Source organism: Mobula birostris, chromosome 22 (genome assembly GCF_030028105.1).
Source record: "Mobula birostris isolate sMobBir1 chromosome 22, sMobBir1.hap1, whole genome shotgun sequence".
In the NCBI taxonomy this organism is placed as follows: Eukaryota; Metazoa; Chordata; class Chondrichthyes; order Myliobatiformes; family Myliobatidae; genus Mobula; species Mobula birostris.
Window position 1 is genome coordinate 21621365 of NC_092391.1, and position 18595 is coordinate 21639959.

Consider the following 18595-nt stretch of genomic DNA (forward strand, 5'->3'; position numbering starts at 1 on the left):
GTTATTATACAGTTCATGAAAGTAATTTGTACACTCACATGTAAATCAATCCATGAGAGCCATTGGGATGGAATAGGTAGCAAGATGGCAACGAATGAATATCTAGTTTCGCCATCAATTTTTTATCTATATCCGTTGCTCGGTTTACCACAATATTTTTATACTGCATTAAGTCAAGAATCACCTATTAAAAGACAACAAACAGCTGTAAACATCATTGTCTGGTTAATTTAATTGTACAATTAAATTTTATTTTTTCAAAGTAATCAATCTTCTATTTGTTCTAAACATACCATCAGGGGTTGTTCAGATATATTGTGTAAATTTCTGGATTTATCCCCTAAGCTAAGCATCTGGAATACAGATGACCCAAATGGAATGTACAATCTAGCAAACTAAATTGGGACTTTTATTCAAACCAATTCCAGAGAACATAATTCTACAATTTGAAATGAAAATATTCAACAGTGCAAATGAATTTAACTTGCATTCAGGATGCTACAATACATCATGTTATTTCAAATTCGAACTATTGCTATGATCAGAGCTGGACATTGATTGTACAGGATTTTACTTACAGATTATATTAAATGTATACGAACATGCTGGGTCTCAGCACTGGTTGTTTATTGAAAAATGCATTCACTATTAATCAATTCTCGTTAATTTTTAAACCAAAGTTATTAGATATATTTCATCACTTTCACTTATGTAAAACAAAATTTGATGCAAGAGACAAACCTTCCAATTTGTTGAATGGAGAGGGCCAGAAAAGAAGAACTGCAACAGAATGAAGGAAATGGAGAACAAACTTGGTAGACATGACAAACTTACCTCCCGACCCACATAGGACAACTCTGTTTCAAAGATAACAGCAGTGTAATGCGTCTGGTGTTTACCCATGTTTGTTAGGATTGAAGAGGAGCTGAAAGTGAGGAAACACATTTTAAAGACCAGTCATACTTTTCAGAAAGATAATTCAAAAAATGTACAACAAAGGCAGCTCCTAAAGTGATTTCTATTTTTCATTTGAACAAAACTTTGGATGGATGGCAGAATTAATATAAATTAGAAGTTTCAGATTTCTGTAAAGAAACTAAATGTATTCAGCAAACTTTCAGAACTTTTGTTTGAAGATCATGGCAATCCAAGCTAAACAGCATGTTTCACATCTCTGAATTTTAATTTTAAATCTGAAGGGTTTCTAATTTTTAGTTCACCTTCTGAAGACACACTGTTAATTGCTTAACGGGTTTTCACCTTCAGACAGCCGTCAATAATAGTACACCCTTTCCCAACAAATAAAAAAGCTCAAACAGTAACCTTCTCATACACTATACAATCTTGGAGCTCATGCACACCAAACTCCAAAGCTTCTCTCCATGCAGTTAATGTTCTTAACGTCTCAGGCAGACTTTGCTGCACATTAGGTTTTGGAACACTTGATCACTGGTCTATTCCCCGAGTCAAAGTTTCCAGTAAAAATTACTGCGATCTTGATTAACAATAATATCACAATGAATCAATGACCTTATGTTTTGTATGTCTTAATACTACAAAATCTAGTTTGTTTCAACATATTATGACCAATAGACATCAATAAGATCAAAATAAATTTATTACCAAAGTACATACATGTCACCATATACAACCTTGAGATTTGTTTTCCTGTGGGCATACTCAGCAAATCTATAGAATAACTAACAGCATTAATGAAACATTATCCAGAGAGAAGACAACAAACAGTGCAAATGTAAATATAAATAAAGAGCAATAACTAACAAGAACGTGAAACAGCAAGATAGAATCCTTAAAGTGAGATCATTGATTGTGGGAATGTTTCAATGGATGGGCAAGGGGGGAACAAGATCGAAAGTCATAAGTTCAAAGTAAAATTTATTATCAGTGTACATACATGGCACCATATATAACCCCAAGATTCTTTTTCTTGTGGGCATAGTTAGGAAATCTATAGAATAGTAACTGTAAACAGGATCAATGAACAAACTGCGCAAATGCAAATATAAATAAATAGCAATAAATAAAGAAAATGGAACAATAAACTAGTGTCCTTAAAGACAGACCATTGGTTGTGGAAACACGAGAAATAGAATGAGTGTAGTTATCCCCTTTTGTTCAAGAGTCTGACAACAGCCTGATGATTGTGGGGTAGAAATGGTCTTGAATCTAGTTGTGTGAGTCCCGAGGCACTTGTACCTTTTATCTGATGGCAGTGGTGAGAAAAGAACGTGGCCTGGGTGATGAGAATCTCTGATGATAGATGCTGACTTCCATGCAATTATGCTTAATGGTTAGGAAAGCTTTACCCCTGATGTACTGGGCCAAATCCACGACCTTTTGTAGGATTTTCCATCAAAGGCACTGGTGTTTCCATACCAGGCTGTGAAGCAGCCAGTCAATACACTCTCCACTACACATCTTTTGAAGTTTGTCAAAAGTTTTGGATGTCATGCCAAATCTGCACAGTCTCCCAAGTAGAGGGCTGACGTACTTAATTTGCAATTGCACTTATGTGCTGGGTCCAGGACAGGTCCTTTGAAATAGAAACACCCAGGAATTTAAAGCTGCTAACTCTCTCCCCTCTGATCCCCTGCTGAAGACTGGCTCTGGGCCTCTAGTTTCCCACTCCAGTTCCTTGGTCTTGCTGACATTGAGTGAGTGGTTGTTGTTACTACACCACTCAACCAAATTTTCAATTTCCATCATGTATGCTGACTCATCACCACCTTTGATTGGGCCCACAACAGTGGTGTCATCAGCAAATTTGAATATGGTGTTGGAGCTGTGCCACACAGTCATGGGTATAAAGCGAGTAGAGTAGGGGACTAAGCACACAGTCTTGTGGTGCACCTGCGTTGATGGAGATCATGGAAGAGATGTTGTTACCAATCCATACTGAGTGGGGTCCACAAGTGAGGAAATCCAGGACCCGATTGCACAAGGAGGTATTGAGGCCAAGGTCTTGGAGCAATAAGATTGCATACAAGTAATTTACGTTGTGCAAATAGATGAGAGAATTTTGCACATGACAGACACAAGGAAAAAAAAAAGAACTGAAATAATGATCAAAGTCTAGTTCCTTCATTCCCTAATAGAGAGAAGGCTGCAAATCAATTTGCTGCAAAGTGATTAGAGAAGAGAAGTAAAATGTAACTGCAATGTGGAATGATAGAATCAGACTAAATGTGAACAGCTCGCCAAAAATTTAGAGACAGTAGGTGGCACCCTTTTCAAATAGATCACAAGCAAAATCTCTCCAAACTAGTGTCAAAAGACAATGTTATTTCTGTTATTCCTTCAAAATGTTAAATTTCCAACAATACCTGATTGGTTGCAATACAGGGCAAGCAGGCGGCTTATTAGTATTTGTACTATTTTGTAGGAAGTCAATAATTATCTGTCGTAAAGTCTGCACCTCCCTGTTTGATCCTACAGAACAAATATTTGGAAATTTAAAAAAGATCCTTCAGCTGTTATCCACAAGCATCATTGTAAAAGCAAGTATAACTGTCTAAACTTTGTGACTTTCACCAACATTTATTAAATATCAGGTTTAAGTTTTGGCAGCACTCAAAATGAATGATTTAAAAAGTTGATTCCAAAACCAGATACCCTTGAAGTGTAACAAAATGTTGAAACATAATGATAAAATTATCAAGGGGAAAATCTGCAATGATGTAAACAAAAATAACAAATTGTGTCTCTTCTCTACGAAATTAACAAAAAAATACAATAAACTTTACTCTGTATATTGCTCTGCATTTCCAGTTACACAAGATCAACTAAAACTCTTGACATGATAGCAATTGCTTATATTTAAAGAAAATCTTGGTAAGTCGACTTGGCTATGAAGGCCAGCAATTATCAAACCCTAATTGATCCCAAATTGATGGGTTACTTGCCCATTTCAGAGGCCATTAAGAATAAACCATCTTCATTGATAAGATAGGTCAGACCAGGTAAGGATGAACAATTCCTTCTTTGAAAAACATGAAAGGACTAGTCTGGTTTTCAAATAACAATTCAGCTGTTTTGTAGTCACTATTACTAGTAATTACTTTTTATTATTAATGTATTTAATTAATTGAATTTAATTTCCCCAACTACCATGGTGGGAACTGAATTTATGAATCCTGATCAGTGAACTCAGGCAACTATTTACTAATCAGTTAAAACCGCATCACAAGTATATGCAGAGCAGATTTAATGGGACAGTTTAATTTATATTCCATTGACCTCTGGATTATTAACCATTATAAAAGGGGATTGGTTATACATTATGGAAGTATTTATGGTATCCATTAAGTAGAGAATAAAGATGATTCCTTCAAATATGGAGGAACAAAGGACTGCAGTGCTAGCGAAAGTGTGGTAAAAAAAAAAGAAAAAAAAAGACATTTAAATATGAAAACAACAGATTCTGTAAATCTGAAACAGAAACACTCAGCAGGTCAGGCAGCATCTGTGGAAAGAGAAATAGTTAATATTTTAGGTCCAGGATTCTTTGTCAGAATTGGGAGAGAGAGAAAAAATGAGTTTTTAGCAGCAGAGACGGAGGAGGAATGGATGGAAGAAAAAGAAAGTATTTTTTGAAAGGTGAGACAAAATTAGTTAAAACGGCAGTAAGTAGTAGATATCCTCTACTGGTTTTATTGTGTTGATATCAGTAGGACACAGCTGGAGATGCCCAGCAGATCAAACTATATTAAAGGGGCAAAAAAAAATTGAGCCAAAAATACAGATAAATGATTAGCAGAAATTGTCAACTGTTATTCAGGTAGAAAGAACATTACCTGAAGTTGGAAAGTTTAATATTGAATTCCAAAGGTTGTAATATGCCCACTGGAAAGTAAACATCAATTCGTGAGCTTGCACAGGGATGCACTGCAGTTAACCATAGATAGATCAGAGTGATTAGGATAGAGCATTTAAGTAGCAGCCGACTTAATTGGAAGCTCAGGATTATTCCTGCGGACAAACCCAAGTGCTCCACAAAGTAATCACGCAATCAAGCCTTTGCATTCTCTAGTAAAGAACACGAAATAAAGTACACTAAAATGGAAAAGTTAGACAATTTATGGTTAACAAAAGTGAATCAGTGCTTCACCGAGGAGGACTGTTTGGGCCTCTGGATGGAAAGAAGGCAATAAGTGAAAATGAGAAGTAAGAGAAATCTTTGTTTGCATGAGAAGGTGCCATAAGACAGGAAATAACAGATGGGGACAGAAGAGTGGACCAGGGAGAAATGCCATCAGAATGCTAATAATAGAGGGGCAGGAATATTTGTCTGGTGATAGAATCCTTTTGATTCTAACATAATAGTGCAAATTACTCAAAGATTCTAGATGGTACGGGTGACCATTCTCCATAACATGATAAATTTTATTTCTAACAACCTCAGTGCTTGGTAGATATATACAAGAATAACTCAGCCATTTTCAAATAAGAAGGGGATAAAACATCTGTAGAACAGAAACCATCTCAAAGTAGAGTATTTATACCTAAAGGCACCATGACTGTTGCCATTACAAAGGTAAATACCTACCCAAGTCTTCTGCCAAATAACACAGTAATATTACTTCCACATTCAAATTACAGAAATTCAAATTAATTAACTAGTATTTGGCTATTAATATTACATCAAGTGCCCTTTGTTCAATTATCTGCTAAATATGTAACTTCTTCTGTAAGGTTCTCATACCTTTATAATCTTCTCCAGTTGTGAAATGACCTACAAGTGCTTTGAAGTACTGCAAGGGAGCAACAAAATAAAAATTAATGATATTAATAACAGACTTCTTACTGATAGCACAAGAGTTTGTTTCTTTTGTTTAATATTTTCATTTGTTTACACAAAACCACATGCAATTTTGAAAATTAGGAAGAAACTTGACAAAACATTTTTATTCTAAAAATTCATCTATAAAATTAATCTCACCCAAATTATGATTAGTCACTATATTTCTTCTGAAACCCAATTCTTTCCACTATAATTAGTAATTTATTACTTTCCAATTGCACTGAGCTATTTTGCAGTATTATGGTTGGGCTGTCAAGATCAAAGTAGAAATTTAGTTGTATATTGCTGAGAGAAAAAAAAGCAATGTAATGCAAGCCTCAAATTAAATGTTCTAAATTCCTGGAAGATGAAAACAAAACTGCTGACATAGCTGTGCCAGCCAAAATTTCTTAAGAATACAGTCAGTCCAGAGAACAAACAAAAACAATGTAACAATAAGCATTGCACTCAACTCATTAATAACTAGATTTCTGAGCTCAAGGCTGTAGAGAAATCATGCTCAGCTACACCGAGAACTTCAAATGGGGAAAATTGGAGATTCATGACATTTTACTTTGGCTGAAAAAAACAATTGGTCAAGCATCCTTAGGCTGGCCAAGTCCTAAATTCTGTCTGAGGCAAGACAGTGGAATAAAAAAAATTGTTGATCATGCAGTCATATGATTTTCATCTCAACAGCAATACTGGGGAACTATTATCATATTACTCCAGATCATTTTAAAGCCACTCTGCTGAAATGAAAAGACAAACAACTTGTCATGCAATTTGGAATTCGTAAAGATATCAATTGAGTACTTTTCTATAAACAAGAGAGAAGATTCTCCTTGCTTATTTAGTAACTGCTGAAAAGGTCGACAATGAAACAAAAAAAATTGTTACGCAGCTAAAGGAAATGGAAACCAAATTAGAAAGATTGAGAATATTGACTGAGAATTTACATCTCAAAACAGCAGTAACTTTTGTTTTGTGCAATACACAGTGTGCTGGAGAAGCTCAGTGGGTCAGGCTGCATCTATGGATGGGAATAAAGAGTCAATGTTTCGGGTCCAGACCCTTCATCAGGACTGGAAAGGAAGGGGAGTAACTTTTTTTTAAATATACAATTTATGAAAATCATAAGAATTAGCATATTTAACATATTTTCTTGATATTGCTTTTGCCTACTGCATTATGATACGGTATGATGATACGATTTCTCCTAATGATGTACATTGTTATTTTATCTTACCCCAGTCAAGAACCAATGATATTTACTCTTTAAATCAGGAGTGCATTGAACAATTGCATAACTTCAGGAAACATCTGTTCTCTATGGTACACTGTATTTATCCTTATTCTGCTGAAATTCACCATGCAGGGAATTTTTCTAGTAGGACACTAGTTACATGCTGGCCAACTGAAATAATTAGGAATAAAACCTAAATTGCAACAAATATGTAATAAATAAACTTCAAAAGAATAACAAATTTTCAATGATATGTAATGACATGGTAAACACAATGGACATTAATATTAGCTTCTGATTGATTTAACAAGAAGCCAGTATAAATAAATGGTATGATAATTAATTAGATGGAGAAAAAATAAATTAATTTTTATCGAACTTCAAAGCCAAGGGCACCTGATGGGCTAATATTGCTGCTTTGGTAGTTCTAGACTGTATGTACTGGTCTAATAATGCAAGGAAGGAAACTTCACTGTTAAGTTAGTTCACAATTATAATGCTGTTGTGCTTTATCTACCTACATAATGAGATAAAAATTGATACATTTCAGGAGACAGTGCAAAAAGGAACTGATGATTAGTAAAAATTTTTCATTTCGAAATGCAAGTTTGCAAAGCGATTCACTGCACAAAGACACTATTTCTATCACATGCTCAGCCAGTAAGTACAGTATGTCCTTACCCTAAAAGTTGGATAGAAGTGAACACCAAATTCTGTACAAGTGGCAAAATTCTTCTCGTCAGCACAGTCCATCGCACCTAACCTGATAGCCAATTCCCAATCTACAAAGAAATGTTCATTCCATTATTTTTCTGATACAAATCTCATCTTTGAAAGGTGAATGGGATACTTAGATCAAATAGGGAATAGAATATAAAAGCTGAAATTTCTAGTTGAATTCATGCCAACTAGAACCAATAAATTTGAATGTTACGGACGAAGAATTTTAAAGCTGCCTTCCTGGAGTACAGTTAAACAAAATCTAAACTGCAATATTGATTTTTATGCAGATGAAGTGCCAGTTAATTTCCCTTCACAGGTAGAAGTTAATTTAGGTTCTATAAAAACTAAATGTGCATCAATGATCTGCTTCACTCCAGCTGCCTGGGACAACTCAGATGGTGGCAGCACAATAAATGTTGTGAAGTGGAAAAGGAAAACAATTTTTATCCACAACCACAGGGATGAAACCAGAGCAGGAGATTATTTATTGTAAAATTCAGAAACATAATCATAAAAAGCTTTCCACAAAATAAGTACTCAATAATTTAAAAACACTGCAATGGGGTGCAGGTCAAGTGCCAAATAAAACTCAAACTGCTTCCTCATCAAACGGATGCAAACACAAACTACCTTTATTAAACAAGGACTCGAATAAAAACTAATGAAAAATAAATGCACTGCACTAAAAGTGCTTACACCATAGAACAGAGAACATTAAATTGATCTGAAACCTTAAAAACAATAAAAAGGCACTGTACTTAATTCTGTAATTTAGCTTCTCTTTTGATGAGGAAACAAAGGCATTTTAAAATTTTCACTGCAAAAGTTATCTAGGCAATTACAGAACTGTTAAGTGGTTCAGAATTAGTCCACCTTTCTGCTGCAATGTGCTCATACAACAATGTTGAGGTACAATCAATATGCCAGTTAACAGCAGCTTTAAAAATACACTGCTAGCTGCAAGTTAACAACTGACTCATATGATCAATGTGTGCTTGTGGCCTTAGCATGTGTTATGCAAAAAAGCCAAAATAGCATTGTTATCTTATGGATACATTTATGAAGCAACTTTTCCTCTCCCAGTGTTCCTACCACTAATGTACTAAACTATGCAGTTCAATGATATTTTCCAAATTATGAGATAGCAAATTAAAATGCTAAATTAAATTGGAGGATTTTTCAAATGTGTCTTTTGCACATTACAAAATATTGCACTTTTTCTATTCATGTACTGTGTATGTTATCAGCAATTTATTATCCATTGTATTTGCTCAGGAATGAGCTGTATTCTGCCAACTTCATGGAACTCGTGTAGGTACGTGTACAGTACCACTTGGGGATAGAACTTCAGGGCTTTGCTCTGATGTGGAAATATTTTCAAGTGCACTTACTACCCTTCATTTTGACAACAGTGGTTTCAGAGTTGTTGCAGTTCTGGCAGAATACTGCAGTGCATTTTTTTTTTAAAAGGGAGAACACACTGCTGGCTTGGTCTACTGGCAACAGAGATCAGGCACTTTGGGGCTGTATGTGTCAAGTGAAAAGTGCTGAAACTGGATGATGCTAATCTTTTCCCACACTCTCTGTAACATGTTTTGTCCTTTTTTTTATGCCTCTTTCCTCTTAAAGGTAAACTGTTTCTCTTTAAGTGTTTTCTAGCATTTTACTTTGTGATTCCCAGTAGTGGCATTTTCAAAAAAATTTTTACTTCCTAGATGTTATAGGAGCTGCATCAAGCAGGAGGTGCAGAAGCCTGAAGTACCACAGCACCAGGTTCAAGAACAGCTGCTGCCCACCCACCATTTGACTCTTGAAATAACCTACACCACCCTAATCACAACAATTTAGTAACAGTGACCACTTCACACCAAAATGGACTTGATTTTGCTCTAATTGAGTTTTCTTGTAAAATATGTATCATTTATGTTGAATTTAGGTTTTTCTTATGAATGGTGCTTATATGTTGGCACATGTAAGTTTTTCATTTCACCTATGCATATTGGGCATGTACTTGTTCATATAACAATAAACTCATCTTCAACTTTTGTTTGACCAATCCAGGCTATTGCAGTATTCAACACTGTCCGAACTTGTGGATGGTGGAAGGATTTGAGGAAATAAATCTTATTGCAGAAGACCCACTCCCTAACGTCGTAACCATAGCATCTACATGAATAGCTGACCAGTTAAAAAACTAGTCAATGAGGAATCTCATGATGATGAATTATGGGAAATTCAGTGATAGCTGCCCTCATTAAATATCAAGGGGACACTGTCATTACCTGGTTCTGAATGTTATCTGGGTCCACCTGTATAAAAGCACAGACTGCTTCGTTATTCAAGGAGGTAAAAGTAGGTCATGTACAAAATTCTCACACCCAACATCACAATGAATAGCAACACACAAAATGCTGGAGGAACTCAGCAGGTAAGGCAGCAGCATCTATGGAAAAGAATAGATAATCAATGTTTCGAGCAGAGAACTTTCTTCAGGACTCAGAAGGGGGCAAATACCAGAATACAAAGGTTGGGGAAGGGAAAGAAGGCTATGGGAGGGCAGTAGGTGAAGCCAGGTGGGTGGGAAAGGTCAAGGGCTGGAGAAAGAATCTGATAGGAGAGGACAGTGGACCTCGGAGAAAGGGAAAGACAAGGGAACCCAGGGGAAGTAATAGGCACGTAAGAAGGAGTAAAAGGTCAGAGTGGGAAATAGGGGAAGGAGTTGTGGGGGGGGGGGGTGTTTACCGAAGGAGAAATTGATATTCATGCCATCAGATAGGAGGCAAACCAGATGGAATAAAAGGTGTTGCTCCTCCATCCAATAATGAATAGTTCTTCTACCACATCCTGCCATTTTTGTGCCTCCATTACACCAGACAGTTAAATGCATGCTGATTTCAAAAGATTTTCTGGAACTTCAGAAAATTGCAATGCTGGAAAACTAAGATAAAAGCAGAAAATGCTTTTATTATTGGTCACATTGTCACAAGTATACAGAGGATAGAACAGTAGGTTAATGCACACACCCTCGAGATGCACCTGTGTTGATTGTCTACATGGACATGTTATCTCTGATCCATAATGACTGTCGTCTCTTGTTGAAGAAGTTGAGGGTCTAGTCTCAGGAGGTACAGAGGCACAGGTTTAAAAACAATGTGATTAATACTGTACGGATAATAAGTGTTGAAAGCTGAACTGTAGTCAATAAGTAGCAACCCAGTGTATGTTTTGCTGATGTTTAGGTGCTCCAAAGCTGAGTGCAGAGCCAATGAGACTACACCCACTTTAGACCTGTTGCGAAAGTAAGCAAAACGCAGCAGGGTCCAGATCCTTGCTCAGGCAGGAGTTAAATCCAGCCATAACCAATCTCTTGAAGAAATTCATCATAGTAGACAAGAGTGCAACTGGCCAATTGCCATTGAGGCAGCTCACTCTGCTCTTCTTGGGCACTGTATGATTGCTGCCCTTTTGAAATAGCTGGGAACATCATACTGTAGCACTGAGAGACTGAAGATGTCTTTGAACACTCCAGCTAGTTGGCCGGCACAGATTTTTAGTACCTGGCCAGGTTCACCAACGGGTCTTGATGCCTTGCAGTGTTTTTTTCCTTGAAGGATGTTCTGACCTCAGCCTCCAAAACAAAGATTGCAGGGTCGCCCGAAGCTGTGGGAATTCACAAAACGCGCATAAAAAAGTGTTAAGCTTATTGGGGAGTGAAGCCTGTAATTCATGCTGTAATGTATGACTTTATAGGAAGTAATGCTATACAAACCCTCCCACAGCAGTCATACATCTCTAATTTCACACAAAATTTCCTTTTTGTTCTCACGATGGTCTTCCATAGGTTGTTTATAGGATCCTGGATTGCCAGTCTTGAACACAATAGATTTAGCCTCAGCAGATTGTGAATCCCCTGGTGCATCTAAGGCTTCTAGCTTAGTAAAATACAGTATGTTCTCAAAGGTACATACTCATCTACGCAGGTCTGAAAGTTGGTAACGCTGTGACATATTGATTCAGATCCGAAGATGAATACTTAAACCTGCTCCAGTTTACCAACTAAAAGCAGTCCTGTAAATGCTCCTCTTGCTCTCTTCACTGTACCTTCATGGGGCTCACCAGTGGTATTGCGGTCACTAGTCTCTGCCTGCATGCCAAGAATAGAAATACAGCCAGGTGATTGGGCTTGCCAAAGCGTGAGAGTGAAATGACACGGCAAGTAGCCATGATGGTGGTGTAACAGTGATCAAGTGTATTGGCTGCTCTGCTTCTGCAGATAACATGTGGGTGATAATTGATCAGGGATTTCTTCAAGCTGCTTCAATAATTCATTCTTTTGAAAACTCATAGGAAAAATCTGTTTAACCTTTGCTCAGTAATCAACACCTGAGAACAGAAAAACTTATGAATTTACACTAAAATATCTCCAAGCAAATTTATCCTTCCTTAAATAAGGAAATCATAAATGCAGATAGCTGTTCGGGGGGGGGGTCAGAGATGGAGTCAGACATCCTGACTATAATATCCATGCCCCTTAAAGTTGCACCAATATCCCACTTACTTTCCTAATTACTTTATCCACTATATGTGCATGAACACAGACAGCCACACAGCTTCAAAGACCTGGGTTCAATCCTGATCTTTGGCACCATGGAATTGGCACTCTTACGATAACTACAAGGGTTTCTCCAGGTGTACCGGTCTTCTCCTACGTCCTAATGGTTAGGGTTTGATAGATCAACTAGCCACTGTAAACCACCGCTACTGTGCAGGCAAATGACAGAATATGGGAAGGGCTGATGGGAGAGTCGGGAAATTTAAATGGGATCAGTATAGGATTAACATAGGTTGGGAATTGATAGATCCTGCAGATACTGGAAACCTTGAGCAACACACACACATACACACTCACAATGTAGATGACTGCTTGATGGACTGAAGGGCCTTTTAGGAGCCATGCATCTGCTTTTGATCTACATTGCATATTTATTATGGTAACTAGTCATGTGGGTGGTGGCACGGTAAAAGCGAAGGGAATAAGTTAGGTATTCATGCTTCATTGTGGTTAGTTTATAAGAGCTGGAGACTGATGGATGTCACAGCTTTTTGTTGACTGCTTAATTTCCCTTAAGTCCACTCAATTGCATTGGTTGAAGATTGTATGTTTTGCTTATTGCTAATAAAGGATAGAATACATTCTTCGACATTTTCGAACATTATTATTGGATTGTTCAGAGGGTACATCATAGAAGGATAACTATCTGTGGGGTCACCAGCAGTGGCATTGGTGTGCTCAGGTTTCGATGCTGTATAATTCTATAGAAAAGCATTCTATCATCTGCATTCATTTCAACAATATTTTATACTATTTTTACGCTCTATGGACAACCTCACTTTTTATTCCAACTGCCATATTTTGCCAACTAATTTCTAACTAATAGACTCAGCACTTTTATTTAAGGCATCAATAAAGAGTGCAAACAACGAAAGTCTGAACACTGACGTCTGTGGCAATCCAACAGGTACAGCTTGGCAAACTAAAAATGTAAACCCATTTATCTTTACTGTTTGTTAGTTAATCCACCTGTGGGAGTTGTGTTCGGTGATCTTTCATCGAATGCCTTCAGAAACCAAAATTCAGCAGACTCCCCTTTATCCAACCAGTTTCTTACATCATCAACAAATTCGAAGTTTGTCAAACAATTTCCCTTTCATAAAACACCAGCTGCTGGGTTAGTACTTCCTGAATCAATGATCCTCCATTAATTCAGTATGAACATCATTTGTTTTTAGCAACATTATAGTCAACATTGTAGCCAGGAAAGTGAAGGGCTATTTGGGAGAGAAGGGTTATAGTCTGATCATGGAGTTAGGTTAAAAAAGTCAGCACAACATTGTGGGCCGAAGGGCCTGTTCTGTGCGATGCTTTAACTAATGCTTTTCTACACTGGCAACACAACATCAAATGTTGATAAAACTATTTTAACGGGAGTACACAGTCATTTTATCAGCAATCTCATCACTCAGAAATTCATAACCCGAGGCCAACACCCAAATATGTCAGACTGAAACTCTACCAATATACACTCAATGTCACTTTATCAGATACACCTGTACACATGCTCATAATGCAAATACCTAATCAGCCAAACACGTGGCAGCAACTCAATGCATAAAAGCATGCAGACATGGGGTCCTGCCAAAGGGTCTCAGCCTGAAATGTCGACTGCACTCTTTTCCATAGATGCTGCCTGGCCTGCTGAGTTCCTTCAGCATTTTGTGTGAGATATGGTCAAGAGGTTCAGTTGTTGTTCAGACCAAATATCAGAATGGGGAAGAAATGTGATCTAACTGACTTTGACCGTGGAATGATTGTTGGTGCCAGACAGCAAGGTTTGAGCATCTCAGAAACTGCTGATCTCATGGGATTTTTACACTCAACAGTCTCTAGAGTTTACGAAGAATAGTGTGACAAACAAAAAACATCCAGGGAGCAGCAATTCTGTGATGAAAATGCTTGGTTAATGAGAGAAGTCAGAGGCGAATGGCCAGACTCATTTGAGCTGACAGGAGGGCAACCGCAATTCAAGTAACCACACATTACAACAGTGGTGTGCAGAAGAGCGTCACTGTGGCCAAGACCATCACTACACGCGCTAACCAGAAGTCATGGATGACCGCAAAGGTGCGTGCACTACTGAGGACCCGTGACTCGCGACAAGGCAGCCCTAACAACAGTGAGGGCCAAATTGTCCTGGGCCATCAGAGAGGCAAAGTGTGCACACGCCCAGCAAATCCACAGCCACTTCCAGGACAGCGGCGACACTGGGCGCATGTCAAAAGGCATTCAGGACATCAACAACTGCAAGACAACGCCACCTGCCTGTGCTGGTGATGCCTCCCTCCCAGATACGTTGAATAACTTCTAAGCTCGTTTTGAGGTGGAAAGTGACGTGGCAGCGAGGACGACCACCCCTCCTCCAAATGACCAGATGCTGTGTCTTACCGTGGCCGATGTGAGGAGAACCCTGTGCAGGGTCAACCCACGGAAGGCTGTTGGACCAGACAATATTCCTGGCAGAGTGCTTAGAGGATGTGCAGACCAGCTAGCTGAGATTCTCACTGACATCTTCAACATCTCCGAGCAGCGCCATCATTCCTACGTGCTTCAAGGCCACCCCTCGCTGAAGAAATCTTTAGTGTCCTGTCTCAACAACTACCGTCCCGTCGCACGCACATCAATCATCATGAAGTGTTTCAAGGGGCTCATCATGAGGCACATCAAGACTCTGCTGCCCCCCTCACTGGTCCCCCTGCAATTCGCGTACTGTCGCAACCGTTAACAGATGACGCCATTGCCATCACCCTCCACCTGGCCCTAACCCACCTGGACAAAAAGTACTGTACATTCGAATACTGTTCATAGACTTCAGTTCAGCATTCAACACAATCATCCCTCAGATACTGATTGGAAAGCTGAGCTTACTGGGCCTGAACACCTCCCTCTGCAAATGGATCCTAGACTTCCTGACTGGGAGACCTCAGTCAGTCCAGATTGGAAGCAGCATCTCCAACACCATCACACTGAGCACGGGGGCCCCCCCCGGGCTGGGTGCTCAGTCCACTGCTGTTCACTCTGCTGACCCACAACCGTGCTACAACACACAGCTCGAACCACATCATTAAGTTCGCCGATGACACGACCGTGGTGGGTCTCATCAGCAAGAACGATGAGTCAATATACAGAGAGGAGATGCAGCGGCTAACGGACTGGTGTAGAGCCGACAACCTGTCTCTGAATGTGAACAAGACAAAAGAGATGGTTGTTGACTTCAGGAGGACACGGAACAACCACTCTTCACTAAACATCGACGACTCCTCCATAAAGGTTGTTATGAGTACCAAATTTCTTGGTGTTCACCTGGCGGAGAATCTCACCTGATCCCTCAACACCAGCTCCATAGCAAAGAAAGCCCAGCAGCGTCTCTACTTTCTGCGCAGGCTGAGAAAAGTCCATCTCCACCCCCACGCCCCATCCTCACCACATTCTACAGAAGTTGTATTGAGAGCATCCTGAGGAGCTGCATCACTGCCTGGTTCAGAAATTGCACCATCTCGGATCGCAAGACCCTGCAGCGGATAGTGAGGTCAGCTGAGAAGATCATTGGGATCTCTCTTCCCGCCATTACAGACATTTACACCACACGCTGCACCCATAAAGCAAACAGCATTATGAAAGACCCCATGCACACCACATACAAACTCTTCTCCCTCCTGCCATCTAGCAAAAGGCACCGAAGTATTTGGGTTCTCACGACCAGACTATGTAACAGTTTCTTCCCCCAAGCCATCAGACTCCTCAATACCCAGAGCCTGGACTGACACCAACCTACTGCCCTCTACTGTGCCTATTGTCTTGTTTATTATTTATTGTAATGCCTGCAAGTGTTTTGCGCACTTTATGCAGTCCTGGGTAGGTCTGTAGTCTAGTGTAGTTTTGTGTTGTTTTACGTAGCTCAGTGTAGTTTTTGTATTGTTTATGTAGCACCACAGTCCTAAAAAACGTCTCGTTTTTACTGTGTACTGTACCAGCAGTTATGGTCGAAATGAAATAAAAAGTGACTTGACTTGAATGCACAACGCATCGAACCTTGAAGTGTATGGGCAACAGCAGCAGGCCACACTTGGTTCTACTCCTGTAACTAATAAAGTGGCCACTCAGTGTGAACCTAGATTAAGGGATTGCCACATCACAAAAGAAATGATTTGCATTTCAATGCATCCTGAATAAGTACTTTGCATACTTGATATACTTGCATACAAAGGACAAAATTTCTGACAGATAAATTCAACATCCTCATTCAATACATCTCCCGCAAAAGCACCTATTGGCCTTCAAAATGAGCATCAATCACAAAAATCAACTTTCAATTTCATTTGCTGACAAGGACCAAAGATAAGAAATAATTGTTTAACTAGCTTTCTTTTTGACAAGTTAAAGTAGACTTTGTATTTACTTCCTAATGAACCCCCTCATATTCTCTACACAAACAGCAGTGTTGATCTGAGATGTACTGTTTAAAACACAAATCACACTGCTTTTCCTTATTTTAGTGGAAAAATTTCGGTTACCACAGAAAAGGAATCCGAAGTCCAAACTGCAATAGAAATGAGAAATGGCAAATGCAGAAATTCATATTCATGCATCTCACTAATTTCAACATTTCTTAAGAACAGTATGTGAACAAATAGTTATGGAACAAAGAAACTAACCGTTCAGATCAGATAATTATCATTCAGCTCCTTAATCATCATTCTTAATAGCTATAATAAAGCCAAAGTATCGTCAGCAACGGGCAAATGAGATAAATACACAATGAAGTCAACATATGGTTGGAGAAAGGACTCGAGTACTGATGAGAAGAACACAAAGCTTCAAACGATCTGTTGGAGAAATGCAACAGATCGAGTAAGTCTATGGGGTGAAGGGTGGGTGAAAGAACTGTCAACATTCTGGGTTAAAATGTATCATCAGGACAGAGCTTGTACTGGGAGCTAAAGACAATGACTCTGGTCCATCGAACACTCAGCTGGACAGATTACAACTTTTCCAAAGTGGAACACTACGAGCCACTATTTACACTCGCCTCTGATAGTGTTTTTTTTCGCATTATGTCTTATTTTATGTTCTATGCGGTGTCTAAACCTAAGCTTGTGCAATGAAGTTTTAAAAAACGGTACTTATACCACACCGTACCTGTGCATATAGCAATAAACCCGTCTTGCAAAGCACCATATGGCTTAAGCAATCCAGAACGTTCACCAACAGCGGACAAGGCTGACCTCAACACAAGCAAATTTCAGAACTACGGCTGGGCAGCGACAGCAGGGTCTGTCTGGGTGTTGTGGGACCCACCTTTGACATCGCGGCCCAACGCTTTCCAGGTGGGGGCGAAGTTGACGCAGTGGCCGCACCAGGAGGAGTAGAACTCCACCGCCCAGGCGGTGGTCGAGTTCACCAGCAGCGCCTTCGCTCCTTGGGCCTCCAGGATGACCACCGGGTCCTGGCTGTTGTACAAGCCGGCGGCATGGCCGTGCCGCAGCAGCTGCACCAGGAAGGTAGCGGCGGCGGTGAGGGAGAGCAGAGCCCGGCAGCTCAGGCGCTTCCCCCGACACAGCGCGGCCATCGTTTTGAAGCGCTGCGGCCAACAGCCGCCAGCCGCTCGTGCAGCTTCAACTCTGACCCTACCGGCCTGACGTCACCCGGGGACGTGCTTGGTCTGTCCCAGGCAACGGGCGCACAGCCCCGCCCCTCTCTGCAGCGTCTCCATCGAAGCGTGACTGCGCCCGCCGAGACTGAGATCGGTACAACTAAAAGCCAGAAGCTGCAGATGCTGGAAATCAAAAGTCAAAACTCAGGTTAGCAGAAAGACGAGAGAGAGGGAATGACTGGAAATGGAAGCAAACAAGTGCTTTAAATTCAAAATAAATATCCTACCAAAGTAATATATGCCACCATATACAACCCTGAGATTGATTTTTTCAATAAATCCATAATGGAATCAATGAAAAACCATACCGACTTGGGCATTCAACCTGTGTTAAAAAGCAACAAACTGCAAATACTAAAATAACTAAATAATAATCAGAAGTAAATAAGCAATAAATATTGAAAATATGAGACAAAGAGCCCTTCAAAATGAGTCCATAGGCTGTGGGAACATTTCAATGGCTGGGCAACTGAAGTTGTGTAAAGTTATCCCCTTTGGTTCAAGAGCCTGATGGTTGAGGGGTAATGTCGGTTACTGAGCCTGGTGGTATGAGTCCTG

The 18595-nt window shown here is 39.5% G+C and overlaps 1 protein-coding gene across 1 annotated transcript in view; it reads right to left on the bottom strand.

Moving 5' to 3' along the window:
- The window catches only part of qsox2 (quiescin Q6 sulfhydryl oxidase 2), a 62958-nt gene extending 44953 nt beyond the window's left edge, over positions 1 to 18005 (bottom strand). Inside the window, exons 1-6 of the mRNA XM_072240280.1 lie at positions 17683 to 18005; positions 7728 to 7828; positions 5723 to 5771; positions 3345 to 3450; positions 835 to 925; positions 39 to 184 (exon numbers count right to left, since the gene is read on the bottom strand). Of these exons, the coding sequence (XP_072096381.1) occupies positions 39 to 184; positions 835 to 925; positions 3345 to 3450; positions 5723 to 5771; positions 7728 to 7828; positions 17683 to 17953 (764 nt within the window). The 5' untranslated portion in view covers positions 17954 to 18005. The remainder of the gene's footprint in view (positions 1 to 38; positions 185 to 834; positions 926 to 3344; positions 3451 to 5722; positions 5772 to 7727; positions 7829 to 17682) is intronic.
- Between the last annotated feature and the right edge of the window lie 590 nt (positions 18006 to 18595).